At 51.2% G+C, this 21859-nt stretch overlaps 1 protein-coding gene across 1 annotated transcript in view; it reads left to right on the top strand.

Moving 5' to 3' along the window:
• The window catches only part of LOC119969170 (DENN domain-containing protein 3-like), a 112616-nt gene that overhangs the window by 44414 nt on the left and 46343 nt on the right, over positions 1-21859 (top strand). Inside the window, exons 10-12 of the mRNA XM_038802406.1 lie at positions 1437-1548; positions 5517-5763; positions 13226-13747. Coding sequence (XP_038658334.1) covers positions 1437-1548; positions 5517-5763; positions 13226-13747 — 881 coding nt within the window. The remainder of the gene's footprint in view (positions 1-1436; positions 1549-5516; positions 5764-13225; positions 13748-21859) is intronic.

The raw sequence follows: 21859 nt of genomic DNA on the forward strand, positions 1-21859 counted from the left end.
GGACACAGACTGACCGTCTCCGAGAGAATGGAGTGAGTCCGGACACAAGACATGACCGGCTCCGAGAGGCTGGAGTGAGTCCGGACACAGGACTGACCGGCTCCGAGAGGCTGGAGTGAGTCCGGACACAGGACTGACCGGCACCCTGGGGCGGGAGTGAGTCCGGACACAGGACTGACCGGCTCCCAGGGGCTGGAGTGAGTCTGGACACAAGACTGACCGGCTCCGAGAGGCTGGAGTGAGTCCGGACACAGGACTGACCGGCTCCGAGAGGCTGGAGTGAGTCCGGACACAGGACTGACCGGCTCCGAGGGGCTGGAGTGAGTCCGGACACAGGACTGACCGGCTCCGAGGGGCGGGAGTGAGTCCGGACACAGGACTGACCGGCTCCGAGAGAATGGAGTGAGTCTGGACACAGGACTGACCGGCTCCCAGGGGCTGGAGTGAGTCCGGACACAGGACTGACCGGCACCCAGGGGCTGGAGTGAGTCCGGACACAGGACTGACCGGCTCGGAGAGGCTGGAGTGATTCAGGACACAGGACTGACCGGCTCCGAGGGGCTGGAGTGAGTCCGGACACAGGACTGACCGGCTCCGAGGGGCTGGAGTGAGTTCGGACACAGAACTGACCGGCTCCGAGGGGCTGGAGTGAGTCCGGACACAGGACTGACCGGCTCCGAGAGGCTGGAGTGAGTCCGGACACAGGACTGACCGTCTCCGAGGGGCTGGAGTGAGTCCGGACACAGGACTGACCGGCTCCGAGGGGCTGGAGTGAGTCCGGACACAGGACTGACCGGCTCCCAGGGGCTGGAGTGAGTCCGGACACAGGACTGACCGGCTCCGAGGGGCTGGAGTGATTCCGGACACAGGACTGACCGTCTCCGAGAGGCTGGAGTGAGTCCGGACACAGGACTGACCGGCTCCGAGGGGCTGGAGTGAGTCCGGACACAGGACTGACCGGCTCCGAGAGGCTGGAGTGAGTCCGGACACAGGACTGACCGGCTCCCAGGGGCTGGAGTGAGTCCGGACACAGGACTGACCGGCTCCGAGAGGCTGGAGTGAGTCCGGACACAGGACTGACCGGCTCCCAGGGGCTGGAGTGAGTCCGGACACAGGATTGACCGGCTCCGAGCGGCTGGAGTGAGTCCGGACACAGGACTGACCGGCTCCGAGCGGCTGGAGTGAGTCCGGACACAGGACTGACGGGCACCCAGGGGCTGGAGTGAGTCCGGACACAGGACTGACCGGCTCCGAGCGGCTGGAGTGAGTCCGGACACAGGACTGACCGGCTCCGAGCGGCTGGAGTGTAAGTCCTGATTCCACAACATAAAGAAATAGAAAATCGTGACTTATTTTCTATCGCACGCTTCATGACTTCCCGACGTCCCTGACATTATACAGTAATCTGAAAATGTCGTCACACTGTTGCAATGTAGAGCAATATCACACAAAGTGCAATGTGATAAAGTCGTCTATTTCAGTGATATTGGTTCGGAGATTAATATTGACCAGGAGAATCTGAAAAAAGAAAGAAAAAGTGGGCGGCACGTACCACAGTGGTTAGCACTGTGGCTTCACAGCTCCAGGGTCCCAGGTTCGATTCCCGGCTAGGGTCACTGTCTGTGCGGAATCTGCACGTTCTCACCATGTCTGCGTGGGTTTCCTCCGGGTGCTCCGGTTTCCTCCCACAGCCCAAAGATGTGCAGGTTAGGTGGATTGGCCATGCTAAATTGCCCTTCGTGTCCACAATGGTTAGGAGGGGTTACTGGGTTACGGGGATAGGGTGGAAATGTGGGCTTTAGAGGCCTGGGCGCGATTTTCCCAACGGGAGACTGAGTGCCAACGCCGGTGTGAAACCCGGAGTGTTTCACTCCGGCGTCGGAGGCCGCACCTCGCCCCCTATTCTCCCCCCCTGGGGGGGCTAGGAGTGGCGTTGCACGAATCTCAGGCGCCGGGCCTTGATGCTTGCATCAAAGCGGCGCGCCAAGAATGACGCGGCCGGTGGCGTCTAAGTGACTCAGCCGCGCATGCGCAGGTTGGCCGGCTCCAACCCTGCACATGCGCGGTTGCCGTCTTTCCCTCCGCTGCCCCGCAAGACATGGCGGCTTGATCTTGCGGGGCGGCGGAGGGGAAAGAGTGCGTCTCTTAGAGACGCCGGCCCGACGATCAGTGGGCACCGATCGCGGGCCAGTCACCTCACGAGCACGCCCGTGGTGCTCGATCCGCTCTCCGCCCCCCACAGGCCCCACACTTACCTGTCGCGCGATGTTCACGCCAGCAGCGACCAGGTGTGGTTGCCACCGGTGTGAACCGGTCGGGGTCGTCAGGCCGCTCGGCCCATCCGGGCCGGAGAATCGCCGGTCGCCGGGAAAAACGGCGATTCTCCGAGCGGCGTGTCACAAAAAGCGACATGCCATTTTGGGGAGTGGGAGAATCGCGGGGGGTGCCAGGGTGGCGTGGCGTGATTCGCCCGGCCCTCCCCCGATTCTCCCCCCCGGCGTGGGGAGTGGAGAATCACGGCCGTGGTCTTTCCAAGGGTCGGTGCAGACGCGATGGGCCAAATGGCCTCCTTCTGCACTCTAAATTCTCTGTGAGGAGACAGCTCTGCTTCAAAATATTGACCATGGATGTTAGACATTCACTTGCCAAGGCCGACAGAGTCTCAATTTAATGTCCGATGTGAAAGTCAGGGTGGCATTCCATGACCACGACACTGCAACGTCAGCCTGGATTAAAGGCCCAAACCTCTTTGAATGAGTCTCCAGCCCACAAACTAGTATTTGAGCTGAGAATATAATCCCGTCTGATCGAGTTACCTTGGACCAGCTCTCTCAGCCTGTGCAACATTGATGTCACAATAATTAATCTGTTCTGATGCTATGAAAGAGAAAAAAGTCGTTGTGCAGAAATGGTTCTCCGTTTGGAGTTAACAGCAAGTTGGGCTCAGTCAGTGTCTTTCAAAGTAAAGTTACTCCCAGTCCCATCCCTCACTTTGCACAGACCATGCAGAATCTATACAGACTCCACCCGGCCATTTAGTTTTGTATCCACAGCTTGTGTCCAGTTGAAACGGACTTTCCCACCCATTTCATTATCTGTAGCCAACAGTATCAAACTACATTCCAAAGGCCGTCAATCCTTCCACAGAACTTGCTCAGTCACCCCAAATCATGGACCCTGCCCACCATTCCATCACCTCCATCTTTATGACTGACTTGGCCACATTGCCGTCTGGGTGGAGAAGGCACTGGTTGGATGGCGCTGTTATCTCTGATCATGATCCAGTGCCTCCTTTGCTGAAAGGTGTGTCTGGGCACTGGGTAAGGCCGTGTGACTGTCATCTCCTTCCCGACAGTCACTACCTCGCTTGAGGATGGAGACCTCAGTCCAGCAGCCACCATGGAAGTGGAGGGGAACAGTGAAGGGAAGGAATTTTATTTTAATTAAGTTGGTGTTTGAATTGGTGTTTTTAATACATTCATTCCCAGGAGGTGGGCATCACTTGCTTAGCCAGCATTTATTGACCATCAGTCGGCATCTTGAGGATGTAGCGATGGGCATTCTACTTGAATCAGACTGGCTTAATCCAACAGCTGGTCACTTCATAAGAATGAGGGAGAATCTCATAGAAACCTATAAAATTCTAACAGGAAATGAAATGAAAATCGCTTATTGTCACGAGTAGGCTTCAATGAAGTTACTGTGAAAAGCCCCTAGCCGCCACATTCCGGCACCTGTCCAGGGAGGCTGGTACGGGGATCGAACCGTGCTGCTGGCCTGCTTGATCTGCTTTAAAAGCCAGCGATTTAGCCCGGTAAGCTAAACCAGCCCCTCGTCAGTGCAGATGCAGGAAGGATGTTCCCGATGGTGGGGGTGTCCAGAACCAGGGATCACAGACTGAGGATATGGGGTAGACCATTTAGGACAGAGATGAGGAGAAATTTCTTCACCCAGAGAGTGGGCGGCCTGTGGAATTAGTTACCACAGGATGTTGTTGAGAACAAACATTGTGGGCGGCATTTAACAGGAAAATTTTCTCAGTTCCTTTGTGGTGGGTTTTTCAGGGAGTTTCCCGGCAGCTCTGCGGGAGAGTTCCCCACACCGCTATCAAACGGCACTGGGGAGTTTCTCATCGGTTTAGCCCACACTTAGGGCAGGATTTCACTAACTGGGAACAAATGTTCCATAGCGAGCGCGTTTAGCCCCGTGTTTCCCGGCACCCCCACTCACGTTTGGTGGGGAGCCTCATCAGGGAAGGTGTGGCCGAGGACACACACAGCCCTGTTTTGTGGACTGGGAGCTGCACTCGCCAGAACTCAGTGTAGGGGGATATCGGGACATCCCGATCTCCCAGGCCCAGACGCAACCCCCCAAAACCCAGCGCACTATGGGAGGGTCTCTGGGCCCTGACCCTTGGCAGTGACACCCGGGCACCCTGGCGGTGCCAGTTGATCAGTGCCAAGGTGCCCATATTCCAGGGAGAGGGCCAAGGGGCCACACTACAGTATCCATGGCAACCCAGGGACCTCTGAAGGCCACACATTTGTATGGACCAGGACAGGACGGCATCAACTGGGGTCTCCCTGGGGAGGCTGGTACATAAGAACTAGGAGCAGGAGTCGGCCATCTGGCCCCTCGAGCCTGCTCCGCCATTCAATGAGATCGTGGCTGATTGTTTTGTGGACTCAGCTCCACTTACCCGCCCGCTCACCGTAACCGTTAATTCCTTTACTGTTCCAAAATCTATCTAGCTTTGCCTTAAAAACATTTAACGAGGTCACCTCAACTGCTTCACTGGGCAGGGAATTCCACAGATTCACAACCCTTTGGGTGAAGAAGTTCCTCCTCAATTCAGTCCTAAATACGTTCCCCACCCCCCTTAATTTGAGGCTATGCCCCCTGGTCCTAATTTCACCGCCAGTGGAAACAACCTGATTGCTTTTATCTTTACTATTCCCTTTATAATTTCGATAAGATCCCCCCTCATTCTTCTAAATTCCAATGAGTAGAGTCCCAGTCTTACTTAGTCTCTCCTCATAAGCCAATCCTCTCAACCCCCTCCAGTGCCAGGACATCTTTTTTCAAGAAAGAAGACCAAGTAGGTCCCAGAAATCCAGTAGATCCCAGATAATCCTGCGTACATGGCTTTAAAAGCTACATAGGCGTGCGCCATTTGGCCACGCCCCTTTTGGGTGGGATTCTGATTCTGAAGCCTCGCGGGTATATCCACATACCGATAGATCCCAGGAGATCTTTCTCGGGATCTACCAACCTCGTTACGCCCTTGTTCGAGCGAAAAGCATCCGGTACATCGGGACCTGTATGTTTTCAAGAAGGAGTTATAGCACTTGTGGCTAAAGGGATCAAAGGATGTGGGGGAAAGTTACTGAGTTGGGTGATAATAATGAGTGGTAGCATGGGCTCGAAGGGCCAAATGCCCTCCTCCTGTTTTCTATGTTGCTGTGTTTTGTTTTTAACTCCATCCACGGGATTTAAATTCCCTGTCTGTGAATCAGTACTTAATAACTTTCATTACTTCCACTAACTGTAACCCCCCTCCCCCGAATTGTTTCAGGCTGGGCTTAGACCAGACCATAAGCACCCGATCGTCAATCACGCTCTCATCAGAAAGCCCGAGGAAGAGAAAAGATTCAACTCTTCAGTCTCGCCATGTGTCGAACACAAGTACGAGCACAAACAATGAGACAGGGTCCCTGGAGTCAGTATCGTCGCGCAGCTCATACAAACAGAACAGAGCGCCAGGTAATATACAATTTGGGGATCCAAAATATCAATGCCAGTGACAATTGACTGCCAGATACAACACAGGGTTAGGTACAGAGTAAAGCTCCCTCTGCAGGACACCATACTAAATTCATTCCAGTTCTCTCTGCTGCCCCCATGTGGTACTTTTCCATTTTACCCACGAGCCATCAGACTGGGTGAGTGGTCATGATGGAGGGAGGTACGTTGGGGTGAGTGGTCAGCACTACCGTGACCCTTTGATCCTGTCTGTGGACATAAAGGGGAATCCATCACGATTCTGGCTCGAGACTCCCCTATGTGAAAGGAACACAAGAATGTGTACACAAGTGAAGTGAATGGAAATCAGTTCGGATGCTCCAGGATAACTTTGAAGTAGTGGGAACTGGGAACTTTTACAACTACTGAGAGGGCAGGTAGGATCACGCTGTCCTCATGACAGCATCTGTAACACTGCAGCCCTCTGTATTGGGACTGGTCACATGGGTCTGGAGGATGAGTTCAAGTCAAGTGGGATAACCTTCTGATTCAGGAGCGAGTTTTCGTGACTCTTTCATAGGATGTAGGTGTCAGTCTGGGCCGGCATTTGTCACGCATCCCGAGTTGATCCTGAACTAGCTGGCTTCTGAGGCCATGAAGAATCACCCACATCGCTGTGGGCCTGGAGTCACATGTAGGCCAGACCGGGTAAGGACGGCAGATTTCCGCCCCGGAAGGACATTAGCGAACCAGATGGGTTTTTACAACAATCAGGAATGGTTTCATGGCCACCATTACTCAGACTAGTTTTCAATTCCAGATTTTATTAATTAAATTGAAACTCCGCCAGTTGCTGTGGTGGAGTCGGAACTCCAAGAGCACAGAGCTGGATCCCAGGATTACTAATGCTGCCACTGAGTCCAGCCGGCAGATACCAATCTGAGTGAGAATCCTACACACAGGGGGAGTGCTAAATGGCAGAGTTAATTATAATTCGATGCTGAGAAACTAAATTAAATACAGCAACCAATTGTGTTTGTTGGCATGCATGCTATGAGATTATTTAAGAATTCAGTCAACCTTAAACATCCCAGTTATATCTTTGAGTTTGCTAGAAAGGACTTCCAGTTGCGGCTATGCGGAGCTAAGCCGCACGTTCGGCAGCTCCCGCTAGAAATGGACTTTGGGGCTCTTTTCAGGGCCCCCAATGGAGCTTTCTCGACATTCCCGACGTGGGAAGGGGTCTGCAGTAGATCCCCAGGGTTCAATGGTCCGGACCAGGAGTGGGGTGAGCAGAAAAGCGGTGGCAGCGCCTCTGGAAAAGCGGGGGAAGGTAAACAAAATGGCGGCCGGCGGAGCCCTCGAGGAATGGAGGCAGTGGGCGCAGGAGCAACAGGAGACTCTTCTGCGCTGCTTCCAGGAGCTTAAGGTGGAGTCGCTGAAGGCTACCACCGGTAAGCTGCTGGAGGCTCAGACAGCCCAGGGGGCCGCAACCCGGGAGCTGCAGCAGCAGGCCTCCGAAAGGGAGGATGAGGTCGTGGGGAAGGTGGAGATGCACAAGGCGCTCCATAAAAAGTGGCAGGAGCGGTTTGAGGAGCTGGACAACCGGTCGAGGCGGAAGAACTTACGGATCCTGGGCCTCACGGAGGGGCTGGAGGGGTCGGACCTGGCGGCCTATGTGGTTGATTTGCTGAACTCGTTGATGGGAGCTGGGTCCTTCCAGGGGCCCCTGGAGCTGGAGGGGGCCCACAGAATACTGGCTTGGAGGCCCAAGCCGAATGAGCCGCCGCGGGCGGTGTTGGTGCGGTTCCACCGGTTCATTGACCGGGAGTGCGTGCTCCGGTGGGCCAAGAGGGAGCGGAGCAGCAAGTGGGAGAACACGGAGGTAAGGATCTTCCAGGACTGGAGTGCGGAGGTGGCGAGGTGGAGGGCCGGGTTTAACCGGATGAAGGCAGTGCTCCACAGACGGAGTGTGAAGTTCGGCATGTTGCAGCCGGCGCGTCTGTGGGTCACCTACAAGGATCGGCACCATTATTTGGAGTCCCCGGAGGAGGCGTGGGCCTTTGTGTAGGCCGAGAAACTGGACTCAAACTGAGTGTCAGGGATGGGGGTTTTGTATGTAAATGTAACTGTGTCTATATTTTTGTTGGAGGGGCGGTTCTCTGTTTCATGCAGGATGTGTGTTGGCTTTAGGGTGGGTGGGGCGATGTCTTTATGTCTTTTTGTATGGGTCTGGTGGACGGGTTCGGGCAGGGAGGTAAACTGGGAATGCGGGGAGCTGGTGGTGGGGACTGGCAATGGGAGTTGCCCTAGCGGAGGCGGGGTTGGGCAGGGAGAAAGCGCGGCCTTTCCTCTGGTTTCCCGCGCTGCGGGGTGATGGGGGCGGGGTCGGGGCTGAGCAGCGCGGGCCTTTGCTGGTTGTTATTGCAAGAACGGGGGTGGGGGAGGAGGGCCTGCTGATGGGCACGGAGGAGGAGGAGTAGCCCCACGTGGGGAGGGGTCGGAGGTGTGGCTGGAGTCGCCGGGGTCTTTTTAAAAAGAGTTTGCCAGAAAGAAGGTGCGGAGATGGTACACACTTGGACTTGATGGTGTGGTAGTGTTAATGAAGAACATTAGACTTTGTTTTACAACAAAACTATTTGTTACTAATACTACTCTAAAGGTCTAAGATAATGTCTAAGATTAATAGAGTTGGAAATAATGCTCTAACACTAACGCGAAGATACTACAGAGCTACTCTAAAATGCAACTGCTATCAACTCCTTACTAACACCTTCCGGAACACATGGTGTGTCTGGGTCATGAGCCTGCATACTCGTACACCTACTGGTCGGATGCTAGAACTATAACAGTAAAATATATAGTTTATAATACACACACAGATAGATGATGATCTACTCATATTATATACAGATGATAGTCTTCCTATCATCACAATGATGAGAGGTTTATTAGGAGAAGTTACTCATACAATCTCAAATGGAGAGCTGGAAACCTGTGCCAACACCCGGCTAACATCACTACACATCATGTGATGTTCCACCAGAAAGGATGTATTCTCTGATACATAATACCCCTCCCCATTTACTTCTTCAGTACAACAACGACTGCTTAGCATTTTTGCAACGGACCCACCCTTGCGCATTATCTCTCTACGTATATATACAGCTTAATAAGACAGTCTCCCGGGCTGACGTCTATTCCTTTTGGGGTGTAATCGACGTTCTGGGGACCCTGGCTACTCACGATAAAGTGTCCTCTGTTCCTTCAGTAAGTGGTACTTCCTGGGAAGTTACTCCAGTGTCCATCTCTATAGGTGTTGGGAAGTCCTCAGAAACAGGATCTGAACTTGTGTCCTTGTTTGGTCTCTGTTTTGAAGTATCGCTGCCTGTATTTTCCATGGGAAATGCTACTTGAGAAGTTTCAGCGCTTTCACTTTGTGAAGCACGCAGTTGGCCAATATCACGCTGCTAAACGCATTCATCATCCGTCTGTACGGTGTATGAGATTGGACCTGTCTTTGCTAGGATCACAGCAGGTACTCATTTCTCATTGGTGGTGTGGCTTCTGGTTAGCACTCACTCTCTTTGAGTGAATACTCACTTTTCAGAGTTTTATTCTCTCCGAACAATCTTTGCTTGCTGTCAATTGGAAATCTCTGAAGTATCAGGTGGTAACGACAAATCAAACCGTGTTCTCAGTTTCCCCCTGAACGGCAGCATTGCTGGTGAACTCTGTTGTTGCGTCTGTGATGTTCCCAGTATGATAGTAAGAATTATTTTATTCTTTCCAATGTACCTTGTTCCTTTGATGCCTCAGTGGAATGTTTCATGATTGACAAAAGGTTCGACCAACCCATTTGTTGCAGGCTGGTATGGAGCTGACTTTATCTGCTGTGTAATGTTCCCTCTTAAGTAGTCCTAGATCTCCTTAGAAGCGAAGTGAGCACCATCGTCACTCGCGACCTGCTCCGATGTCCCAAATCTTGTGAATATTTTGTCTAGCTTCGCAATAGTTTGTTCTGTCATCGTGGATTTCATAATCACTACTTCTGCCCATTTAGAGTGTGCACCTACAATCACTAGGAACATGTGTCCCCACACTGGACCAGTGTAGTCTGTATGTATTCTCTGCTGTGGCTGTGTCGGCCATTCCCATGGATTCATTGGTTGCTGAGGTGGAGTGATCTCAGTTTTGCACAGTACTGACATTGCCCAACTTTCTCTTCAATTTGAGCATTTAATCCTGGCCACCAAAAATTGCCAGTTCTTTCACCCTCACCACACCAGGATGCCCCTCGTGCAAGTTGATGTCATTATGCAAACACAGAGGAATTATCACTTTGATTCCCCAGAATATAACTCCATTCTGTACTGCCAACGCAAGTCTGTGTGTGATGTAGGGCTTGAGGTGAACATCTGGCTTTTTCGATGAACATCTGACATCTTTCCTTTTTGAGCCAAGTCCATCACCTTCCCCATCTCTGGACCAGTTCTTGCGCATCTCAGAACTTGTGATGAAGTCGCAGGGACATTATTCACAAGTGCCAAATACAGGACATTGAGGAAACTTTCTTCATGGTGAGTTGGACTACTCTCTAGAATCGGTTGCATTCTTGGACACACGCATCTCCATCAAGGACGGTCACCTCAGCACTTCGCTTTACCGCAAGGTCACTGATAACCTCACAATGCTCCACTGCTCCAACTTCCAGCTGAAACACAAGAAAGAAGCCATCCCCTATGGACAAGCCCTCCGTATACACAGGATCTGCTCAGAAGAGGAACGTAACAGACATCTAGAAACGCTGAAAGATGCCCTCGTAATAACGGGATATGGCGCTTGACTCATCGATCGACAGTTCCAACGCGCCCACCAAAAAAGTCGCCGACCGCCTCAGAAGACAAACACGGGACACAACCAACAGAGTACACTTCGTGGTCCAGTACTTTCCCGGAGCGGAGAAAGTACGATATCTTCTTCGGAGCCTTCAACACATCATTGATGAAGACGAACATTTTGCCAAGGCCATGCCCACACCCCCACTACTTGCCTTCAAACAACCGCACAAACTCAAACAAACTGTTTGCAGCAAACTACCCAGCCTTCAGAACAGCAACCACGACACCACACAACCCTGCCATGGCAATCTCTGCAAGATGTGCCAGATCATCGACGTGGATACCACCATTACACATGAGAACACCACCCACCAGGTACACGGTACAAACTCGTGCGACTTGGCCAACATTGTCTACCTCATACGCTGCAGGGAAGGATGTCCCGAAGCGTGGTACATTGGCGAGACCATGCAGACGCTGCGACAACATATGAAGGACATCGTGCGATAATCACGAAGCAGGAATGTTCCCTTCCAGTCGGGGAACACTTCAGCATAGAACATAGAACAGTACAGCACAGAACAGGCCCTTCGGCCCTCAATGTTGTGCCGAGCCATGATCACCCTACTCAAACCCACGTATCCACCCTATACCCATAACCCAACAACCCCCCCTTAACCTTACTTTTATTAGGACACTACGGGCAATTTAGCATGGCCAATCCACCTAACCCGCACATCTTTGCACTGTGGGAGGAAACCGGAGCACCCGGAGGAAACCCACGCACACAGGGGGAGGACGTGCAGACTCCACACAGACAGTGACCCAGCCGGGAATCGAACCTGGGACCCTGGAGCTGTGAAGCATTTATGCTAACCACCATGCTACCCTGCTGCCCCAAAATCTAATGGAGAATGTGAGCAGTCAAGGGTATTCAGCCTCTGATCTCCGGGTAAGCGTTCTCCAAGGCGGCCTTCAGGACGCGTGCCAATGCAGAATTGCTGAGCAGAAACTTATAGCCAAGTTCCGCACAGATGAGTGCGGCCTCAACCGGGACCTGGGATTCATGTCGCATTACATCCCCCACCATCTGGCCTGGACTTGCAAAATCCTACCAACTGTCCTGTCTTGAGACAATTCACACCTCTTTAACCTGGGGTTATCCCTCTCTCCAGTCGCTCTGTCTGCACCTGTAAAGACTTAATTACCTGCAAAGACGCTCAAAGAATCATCCTGCATCATTGGCTTTGTCTATATATGCTGTGTTTGTGGAACCCACATCTCCACTCACCTGATGAAGGAGCTGCCCTCCGAACGCTAGTGATTCCAAACAAACCTGTTTGACTTTAACCTGGTTGGCCATTGTCATTTCTGGTGCCTGGGTCGTTGCCAGGGAGTCCATCCATGTTTTTTTGTAGAGGTTGAACATAACTGAGTGGCTTGCTGGACATTTAAGAGTCAAACACACTGTGGTGGGTCTGGAGTCACATGTAGGCCAGACCAGGTAAGGGTGACAGATTTCCTTCCCAAAAGGACATTAGTGAACCAGGTGGGTTTTTACAACAATCGGCAATAGTTTCATGGTCACCATTAGACTCTGAATTCCAGAGTTTTTATTGAGTTTAAATTCCACCTTAATTCGAACCGGGGTCTCCGGATCATTACCCTGGGTCTCTGGATTACCCGTCCAGTGGCAATACTGTGTTGCTGCTTCCCCATGATAGTTAATCGGCCCACACCGACCAGGTGCCTAGTTTCAGCTCCTGCAGTTGCTCAGGTACGTCGTCTTCTGAGTGGTCTTGAACTTTGTCCACTAACTTATAGACACAACTAGTCTGTTTTAGATGTGCTTTTGTCCTCTTACACATCCTTAGTGTAGGGGAAACTTTCCGTGTCTAACTGGGGCTTGGCAATTTGGCCCCTTTTACCACAGTTTCTGGATTCTCACAAACACGATGAGAGGTTTCTATTTCGGGATGTTACTCTAACAATCTAACATAAAGAGTTGAAGCCCACCCAACCATGCTCTGCTGACCTCAAAACACATCACCAGCAGGGATCTCTGATACATAACAATGTCGTATATCAATAAACTATAAAATCGTTTATAATTATCAAGAAAGATTAAATCAGCTGGGTAACCTTTCTGCAGAAAAGCACAGACTTGAGAGTTGACCTGACAGATCTTTCAAGTTGTGGAAGGGTTCGATAGAAAAGACAAGGAGGAAATGTTTCCACCTGTTGGGGAAGACCAGAACCCGGGGCCATCAATCTCAGAGTCACTAATAAATCCAGCGGGAATTCAGGAGAAACTTCTTTACTCAGAGAGTGGTGAGAATGTGGAACTGGCTACCTCAAAGTGGTTGAGGCCTATAGGGCAGACACATTTAAAGGGAAGCTGGATAAACACATGATGGAGAAAGGAATAGAAGAATATGGTGATAGGGTGAGATGGCGAGAAGGTGGGAGGAAGCTTGTGTGGAGGTTAGACACCAGCATGGGTCTGTTGGGCTAAATGGAGAGTATCTTTGCTGTAAAGTCAAAACAAATTGCAATTGGGTTCCACAATGTAGTTTATGGGATCCTAATTTGCATATGAAATGTTGTCACCTTTCTGTAAATTCTCCATCATTCTTTCGCAGGAAAAACTGTTAAGGCACCTCTCAGAACACTACACCTGCCTTCGTTTCCCTGTGACCCATTGGATTCTCTCAGTGTCTCACTCTATTACACCAAACTGATTGTCCAGATCAGCAGGGCCATAGATCAGACAGGAACAGATGACTCCGAGGCCCTGGCTGTGTGTTTCTACCTGCGTGGGATTGTCCGTCTTGCCCAGGGACAGTCGCTGCAGGCTCTGCTGGACTTCCAAAACCTGGAGAAAATCAACATGAACTTCTTCCCTTGGGATCTGGTCAAGCACACGCTGGAATCAATGACTCCCGAACAGCTCCACAATGTGCAGGAGACTGAGGAACTGAAGGGCCTCTTCTACGGAATCATGGAGAAACACTGGGACACAATCAGGCCTGAGGAAAGTGTAAAGAACTATGAGCTGCCCAAGGTGCCTCTCGACAAGAAGGAGTTTGGAATCCACATCCAGGCTTCCGGGATAGTCAGTAATCCCAACAACACTGACCGGCTGTTTGACATTCTGGCAGGAGGTGAGCACTGGTTGTATGTTTGGGGTCTGTGAGTCCAGTCTGCTCTAAAGCATGAGCAGGACTGGGTCATACAAATTTCCCTCTCTATAAAATTGAAGGACACTAGGGACAATTGGAGTCCTTGAGACTAATATCAATAGATTGTTCTTGGGTAAGGATGTCAAGGGGTATGGGGCTGTGGGTTTATGGAGTTGGGATTGGGATGCAATAAGCACAATGGCGGAGCAAGATGGAGGGGCTGTGACACCTCTCCCTGTTCCTCTCTAATAGGGCCAAGGGGCTAAGGACCTCATTCTGTTCCTATGATTGGGTGGGTTAGTGAGCCTCCCCCACAATAATCTGGGTTTGAATCCAGGCTGCTGTAAGAGAAACCCATAATCTCATCTCATGGCCTCTCACCTCAACACCATCGCTCCCCTTCGGCACAGAGATTGGCATTGAGGAGGAAATCCCACTCATCTGTACAGAGCTAGAGATCGGGGAATAGCTGGAAAAACAATCTCGCCCGTGTATTTTTCCATCCCAAATTGACCATTCGAACCCTCTCCTACGCCCTCGACAAATTCAGGCTCACCCAAAACCGCTGTCGAACTAGCAATAAGTCATAGATGTTTACAGCATGGAAACAGGCCCTTCGGCCCAGCTTGTCCATGCTGCCCAGTTCCTATCACTGAGCTAGTCCCAATTGTCTGCATTTGGCCCATATCCCTCTATACCCATCTTACCCCATACCTGTCTAAATGCTTTCAAAAAGATAAAATTGTACCCGTCTCTACCACTGCCTCTGGCAGCTCGTTCCAGACACTCCCTACCCTCTGTGTGAAGAAATGTCCCCTCTGGACCCTTTTGTATCTCTCCCCCCTCCCCTTAAACCCATGCCCTCTAGTTTTAAATACCCCTACCTTTGGGAAAAGATGTTGACTATCTACCTTATTTATGCCCCTCATTATTTTATAGACCTCTATAAGATCACCCCTAAGCCTCCGACGCTCTAGGGAAAAAAGTCCCAGTCTATCCAGCCTCTCCTTATAGCTCAGACCATCAAGTCCCGATAGCATCCTAGTAAATCTTTCGTGCACTCTTTCTAGTTTAACAATATCCTTTCTATAATAGGGTGAGCATAACTGCACAGTATTCAAAGTGTGGCAAGACGTCCCAACTCCCGTATTCAATATTCTGACCAATGAAACCCAGCCTGCTGAATGCCTTCTTCACCACCCTGTCCACCTTCAAGGAGCTATGGACCTGTACCCCGAGATCTCTTTGTTCTGTAACTCTCCCCAACTCCCTACCATTAACTGAGTAGGTCCTGCCCCGATTCGATCTACCAAAATGCATCACCTCACATTTATCTAAATTAAACTCCATCTGCCATGTAGAGGCTGGTTTAGCACACTGAAATGAAATGAAAATCGCTTATTGTCACGAGTAGGCTTCAATGAAGTTACTGTGAAAAGCCCCTAGTCGCCACATTCCGGCGCCTGTCCGGGGAGGCTGGTACGGGAGGCTGGTACGGGCACTGGGCTAAATCGCTGGTTTTTAAAGCAGACCAAAGCAGGCCAGCAGCACGGTTCAATTCCCGTACCAGCCTCCCCGAACAGGTGCCGGGATGTGGCGACTAGGGGCTTTTCACAGTAACTTAATTAAAGCCTACTTGTGACAATAAGCGATTTTCATTTCATCTGCAATTGGTAGGAACATATTCTGGTGTCCCATTTTCACTGAGGCCTATTGAACCAGCCCTGAGTCTTGTTCTAAAGTGAATCGATGGAACTATTGAAGCCCCTCAGCGTAATCTGGTTTTATTTAAGTTGGGAATCACTCTCCTCCACACCTTTTCCCCAGCCTCTGGAACGCCAAGCCAGACACTGGCCGAATTAGACTACCAGAGCTGGCTAGTTGGCAACAGGCCTGCATAGTCATGGGAAGGCCATGCAGCCCATTCCCACTGGCAGGGAAACCGACCCCCATATAGTCAGCGGCAGGAATGGGCTGACACGGGAGAATCCACCCACAAGCTAATTAAGCCCAATATTGAGTCACATGAAAGCCATTATCCCTGAGTTCACTGGGATATCGTGGTGGCTCAGGGATTGTCCAAGATCCACATGGGACTCCTGTAGCCCGTTCCGGAAAACCTCCCTTTGTGTGCCAGATCCCGGGAGCAGGATTTCCTCCCTCCTCAGTTCTGAAGGAGACGCTACTGTCGGGCAACCCTTGGAGAGGTGACACAGGTTTTCGCCTCAGTTCCCCCACCAGTGGACTGAAGCCAAATCACCAACACTAAATTCTGCCCATATTCGAAATGTGGAAACTGGCTGGGCTATCACTTCAATGCACAGAACAATACCGTATAGCAGGAAAGGATTTAGTTTATTGTTCCTGTGCAAACTCTTTTGAAAAACCTAAAGGGGACATGAGGAGAAATTTATCAACATGAGAGTTGATAAGGTCTGGAACACATTCTGTAAGGGGTGGTGGGGTCAGACAGCAGAGGAACTTTCAAAGGACGTGAACTTGAAGAGGACATTTGGCTGGGCCATGGGGAGAATGCTGGTATGCAGAACTAAAATGGATTGCACCTGCAAAGACCTAGCAGAGGTAAGAATGGCCTCTTTCTGTTCTGTATTCTGTTCTGTAATTTTCTATCACCTGAATCCAATTCTGTGCACGTTGGTCAGGCTTTTGTTGGTCCGACAGGGGTCTCACATATCGATTGGAGAACTGAGGGTGAAACACCATCAATTCTGTGGGAGAGGCTGAGGGCACATAATCGTCCATCACCAGGCCTTCCTCATGAGGTGCCTAGTGAAGCCGCACCCACCAAGAGACATTGGCCAATCAAAGGCCGGCAGCAAAATATAGATAGATTGGAGAGTTGGGCAGAGAAATGGCAGATGGAGTTCAATGCGAGGTGATGCAGACTATACGGTCAATGGAAGAGTCCTGGGGAAAATTGATGTACAGAGAGATCTGGGAGTTCAGGTCCATTGTACACTGAAGGTGGCAACACAGGTTGATAGAGTGGTCAAGAAGGCATACAGCATGCTTGCCTTCATCGGACGGGTATTGAGTACAAGAGTCGGCAGCTCATGTTACAGTTGTATAGGACTTTGGTTAGGCCACATTTGGAATACTGCGTGCAGTTCTGGTCGACACATTACCAGAAGGATGTGGATGCTTTAGAGAGGGTGCAGAGGAGGTTCACCAGGATGTTGCCTGGTATGGAGGGTGCTAGCTACGGAGAAAGGTTGAGTAGATTAGGATTGTTTTCATTGGAAAGACGGAGGTTGAGGGGGGACCTGACTGAGGTGTACAAAATTATGAGAGGTATGGACAGGGTGGATAGCAACAAGCTTTTTCCAAGAGTGGGGGTGTCAATTACAAGGGGTCACGATTTCAAGGTGAGAGGGGGAAAGTTTAAGGGAGATGTGCGTGGAAAGTTTTTTACGCAGAAGGGTGGTGGGTGCCTGGAATGCTTTGCCAGCGGAGGTGGTAGAGGCGGGCACGATAGCATCATTTAAGATGCATCTGGACAGATATATGAACGGGCGGGGAACAGAGGGAAGTGGATCCTTGGAAAATAGGCAACAGGTTTAGATAAAGGATCTGGATCGGCGCAGGCTGGGAGGGCCGAAGGGCCTGTTCCTGTGCTGTAATTTTCTTTGTTCTTGTTCATACCAGTAGTGCCAGTGGGAGTGGTGGCTGCTCATTGTAGTGCACCCATCCAAGGCCCAGGATCCTCATGGAACTCCAGCCGCAGCTAAGTGAGGGGGGGGGGGGGGGGGGGGGGGGGGGGGGGGGGGGGGGGGATGGGGATTCCAGGAGTGTTGGAGCTAAGGGTAGGGATAGCTTTTAGCAGCCACTCCCTACAGCCCAATGCCAAGTTCCTCAGTTAGGCACAGAGTGAATGATAACAAGGATGTCCCCGATTCTGGAAGCCACAAGCAAACCCGAGTGGTTTCGCTGGCCGGTTTTCCAAGAGCTTTGGAAACAATCGCAGCATCCATTTAACCCCTAAACCACCACTAGGTTGTGGTGGGCTCTGGGATAATGGATGTCTGTCGGCTCATTAATCAGTCAAATTAACACCCCACCAGTAAGCGGGAATCCACCATCAGGCTGTTCATCAGGGGTAGGTTTCACTGCCACCAGGAGACTGACTTGGGGCCTTGCCCACTGAGGCTTTGATGGGTCCCGGTGTGACGAGCTGCATTAAATCCAGTTCACTGTCTGCGTTCATGTCTGAAGAGTGGTCGCTGGGGTCGACCACCGGATCTGAGTCAAATGAAGATTATGGGGCGGGATTCTCCGTTTGGGGAAAGTATGCTCTCCCGCCGGAGCTGACCAGTTTTATGATCCCTTTGCGGTCGCAAAGCAGGATGAAATTTAGTGTTCCACGTCATGCAAATTGAGCGGGCGGCTCGATAGTGAGGTCCCACTGACGGCCAACCACCCATCCCCACCCCCCACCCCACTCCCCCCGTACCACAAATCGGTCCCAAATACCTCATCCCGCTTCCCGCACCGCAAATCGATCCCGAACCCCCACCCATTGCAAATTAGCCCCGAACCTGCCCTCTCACCCGCACTACACAGCAGCCCCCGACCCACCCCCCGATTTCCTGGGATCCCCCTAGACCCAGGTATGGGGATGACTCAATCCGTCCCGTCCCCGCCAAGGACCCCTGTAATAGGGGGATCCCCCAGGGACGCCTGTTGTAGAAGGACCCTACAGAGACCCCTGTAATAGAGGGACCCCCTCCAGAGACCCCTGCAGTAAAGGGACCACCCCACAGGGCCCTGTGCAATAGAGGGACCACCCCACAGGGCCCCCTGTCTGGAGGCTATTGAGCATTCCAGACAGGAGCAGTAGGAAGCGTTATAGCCATAACCGCATTCTATTCACCATGGATGTGCAATCCCTCTACACCTCCATCCCACACCAGGATGGTCTGAGAGCCCTTCGCTTCTTTCTCGAAAAGAGATCCGGACAATTTCCATCCACCAACACTCTCCTCCGCCTGGCTGAACTCGTTCTATCTCTCAACAACTTCTCCTTTAACCCATCTCACTTTCTCTAAATCAAAGGTGTAGCAATGGGTACCCACATGGGTCCTAGCTACGCTTGCCTTTTTATGGAGTATGTGGAATATTCCTTGTTCCAGGCCTATCCGGGCCCCCTCCCACAACTCCTTTACCGATACATTGATGACTATTTTGGTGCCGCTTCATGTTCTCGCCTGGACCTGGAAAAATTCATCAACTTCGCTTCCAGTTTCCACCCCTCCATCACTTTCACCTGGTCCATCTCAGACACTTCCCTTCCCTTCCTTGATCTTTCTGTCTCCATTTCCGGCAATAGACTATCCACTAATAACCACTACAAGCCCACTGACTCCCACAGCTATCTGGACTACAGCTCTTCACACCCTACACCCTGTAAGGACTCCATCCCTTTCTCTCAGCTCCTTCGCCTCCGTCGCATTGGTTCCGACGATGCCACTTTCCAAAATGGTGCTTCGAAAATTTGTTCCTTCTTCCTCGACCGTGATTTCCCACCTACAGTTGTTGACAGGGCCCTCAACAGTCTGCGGTCCATCTCCCGCGCCACCACCCTCGCCCCCTCCACTCCCTCTCAGAACAAGGATAGAATCCTCCTCGTTCTCACATTTTATCCACCAGCCTCCGTATGCAAAGCATAATCCTCCGCCATTTTCGCCAACTCCAGCGTGATGCCACCACCAAACACATCTTCCCTTCACTCCCTCTGTCAGCATTCCGCAGAGACCGTTCCCTCCGAGACAATCTAGTCCACTCCTCCACCATACCCAACTCCTCTCCCATCACCCATGGCACCTTCCCATGCAATCGCAGAAGGTGTAACACCTGCCCCTTTACCTCTTCCATGCTTAACATCCCAGGCCCAAAACACTCATTCCAGGTTAAGCAGCGTTTCACTTGCATCTCCTCCAATCTGGTCTACTGCATTCACTGCTCCCAATGTGGTCTCCTCTATATCGGAGAGACCAAACGCAGACTAGGTGATCGCTTTGCTGAGCATCTTCAGTCTGTGCGCATTCAGGACCCTGACCTTCCTGTTGCTTGCCATTTTAACACAAGACCCTGCTCCCATGCCCACATGTCTGTTCTTGGCCTGCTGCAATGTTCCAGTGAAGCTCAACGCAAACTGGAGGAACAACATCTCATCTTCCGGTTAGGCACACTACAGCCTTCCGGCCTGAACATCGAATTCAACAACTTCAGATGATCAGCCCCACCTCAACCCATTTGTTTTCATTTCATTTTAACTGTCTTTTACCATTTCTTTCTTTCCTGCACCTTTCCTGCACCTTTCTCCTCTTCGCTTCCCCCTTCCCCTCCCCCCACACCTACAGTTCATCCTCTAATGTTAGTTTCTCTGCTGTGTGACCTTTCACATCTTTTGTTCTCTCTGGGGACTGCCATTAGCACTCTTTCCCCTTGGTATCTGTGGCCATTAGCACCCGGTTTCCCTGGGTCTCTGTGGCTATGACTCATCTTTCATTCTCACTCCACAGCATAAATATTTCTCACTCTCTCTGTCTGTTAGCTTTGGCAAAGAGTCATCGGGCTCGAAACGTTAGCTCTTTTCTCTCCCTACAGATGCTGCCAGACCTGCTGAGATTTTCCAGCATTGTCCCTTTCGTTCAGATTCCAGCGTCGGCAGTAATTTGCTTTTATAGCTGTAATACTGACCTTACAGCTCAACCTGTCCATTCCTGGAAGGACAGCAGCTGTGCCTATAGCTGGTTCCCATAGATTTGTTATCTGCATTCACAGCCATTCATAGCTTTTGAGTCATGGTCTGTGATTGACAGCTTGTAAAAACCATCTGCAGCTGTGATTCATTCATATCTTTTCACGCTTCAGTGGCCTCGTGCAGTGAAATCACAAGTTTGAGTGATTGGAATGCACTTAGTGCTTGGAATGCACTTACATCTCTTTGATGTGGTCAATGTTTACAAACATTGGTGTTTCACCACTTCTGCCACTGAAGTGTGAAAGGATATGAGTGGATCAAAGCAGCAGATGGTTTTTGCAAGCTGTCAATCACAGACCACTACTGAAAGCTATGAATGGCTTCTAGCTAATGGACCTGTGGGAACCAGCCGGCACGGCTGCTGTCCTTCCAGAAATGGACAGGTGGAGCTGCAAGGTGAGTATTACAGCTATAATTCTTCCCACTGCCCCTGTCTGGAGCTCTCTAGCTTCCAGATAGGGGTCCCTTTGCTGGGGGGGATCTGTATGTGGGTGTCTTTGTGAGGGGGGATTTATGGAGGGGGTTCCTTTCGGCAGGGGTCCCTGTGACCCCCATTACAGGGGTCCCTGGGGAGGGGGGTATTTCTATCATTAAGACCATTTGCATTTATTTACACCCCCTTCCCCCCATGGCCCGCATTGTGAACCTCGTCTGCACCACCAGCGGGGGGCGGAACATCATGTCCAAATCAGTGTCTGGCACCAATCCCAATTTTCCCCCAATGCCGAATTCTCCGTCCCATCAGGGAACACATTCCAGGCGTCCCGGGATGGTGAATCCCACCCATCGTGTCGAGTAGAAAGACAAGTGGAAGAAAGCTGGCTGATTGCCCAGTAACTCTCTGCAGTTATAAACATATAGGAACATAAGAACTAGGAGCAGGAGTCAGCAATTCAGCCGCTCGAGCCCAGTCAACCATGCAATACAATCATGGCTGGTCTCCACTCAGCCTCAACTCCATCGTCCTGCCTGTTCTTCACAACCCTTCAACCCATTACTAATTAAAAACCTGTCTGACTCCACCTTAAATTTACTCACAGTCCCAGCATCCAACACTCTCTGGGGTAGTGAATTCCACAGATTCACAACCCTTTGGAGAAGCAATTTCTCCTCATCTCTGTTTAAAGGGGCTGGTTTAGCACAGTTGGCTAAACGGCTGGCTTGCAATGCAGAACAAGACCAGCAGCGTGGGTTCAATTCCCGTACCAGCCTCCCCGAACAGGCGCCAGAATGTGGTGACTAGGAGCTTTTCACAGTAACTTCATTGAAGCCTACTTGTGACAATAAAGCTGAGACCCCTTATCCTAAAA

The sequence above is a fragment of the Scyliorhinus canicula genome, chromosome 7 (genome assembly GCF_902713615.1).
Source record: "Scyliorhinus canicula chromosome 7, sScyCan1.1, whole genome shotgun sequence".
Taxonomy (NCBI): Eukaryota; Metazoa; Chordata; class Chondrichthyes; order Carcharhiniformes; family Scyliorhinidae; genus Scyliorhinus; species Scyliorhinus canicula.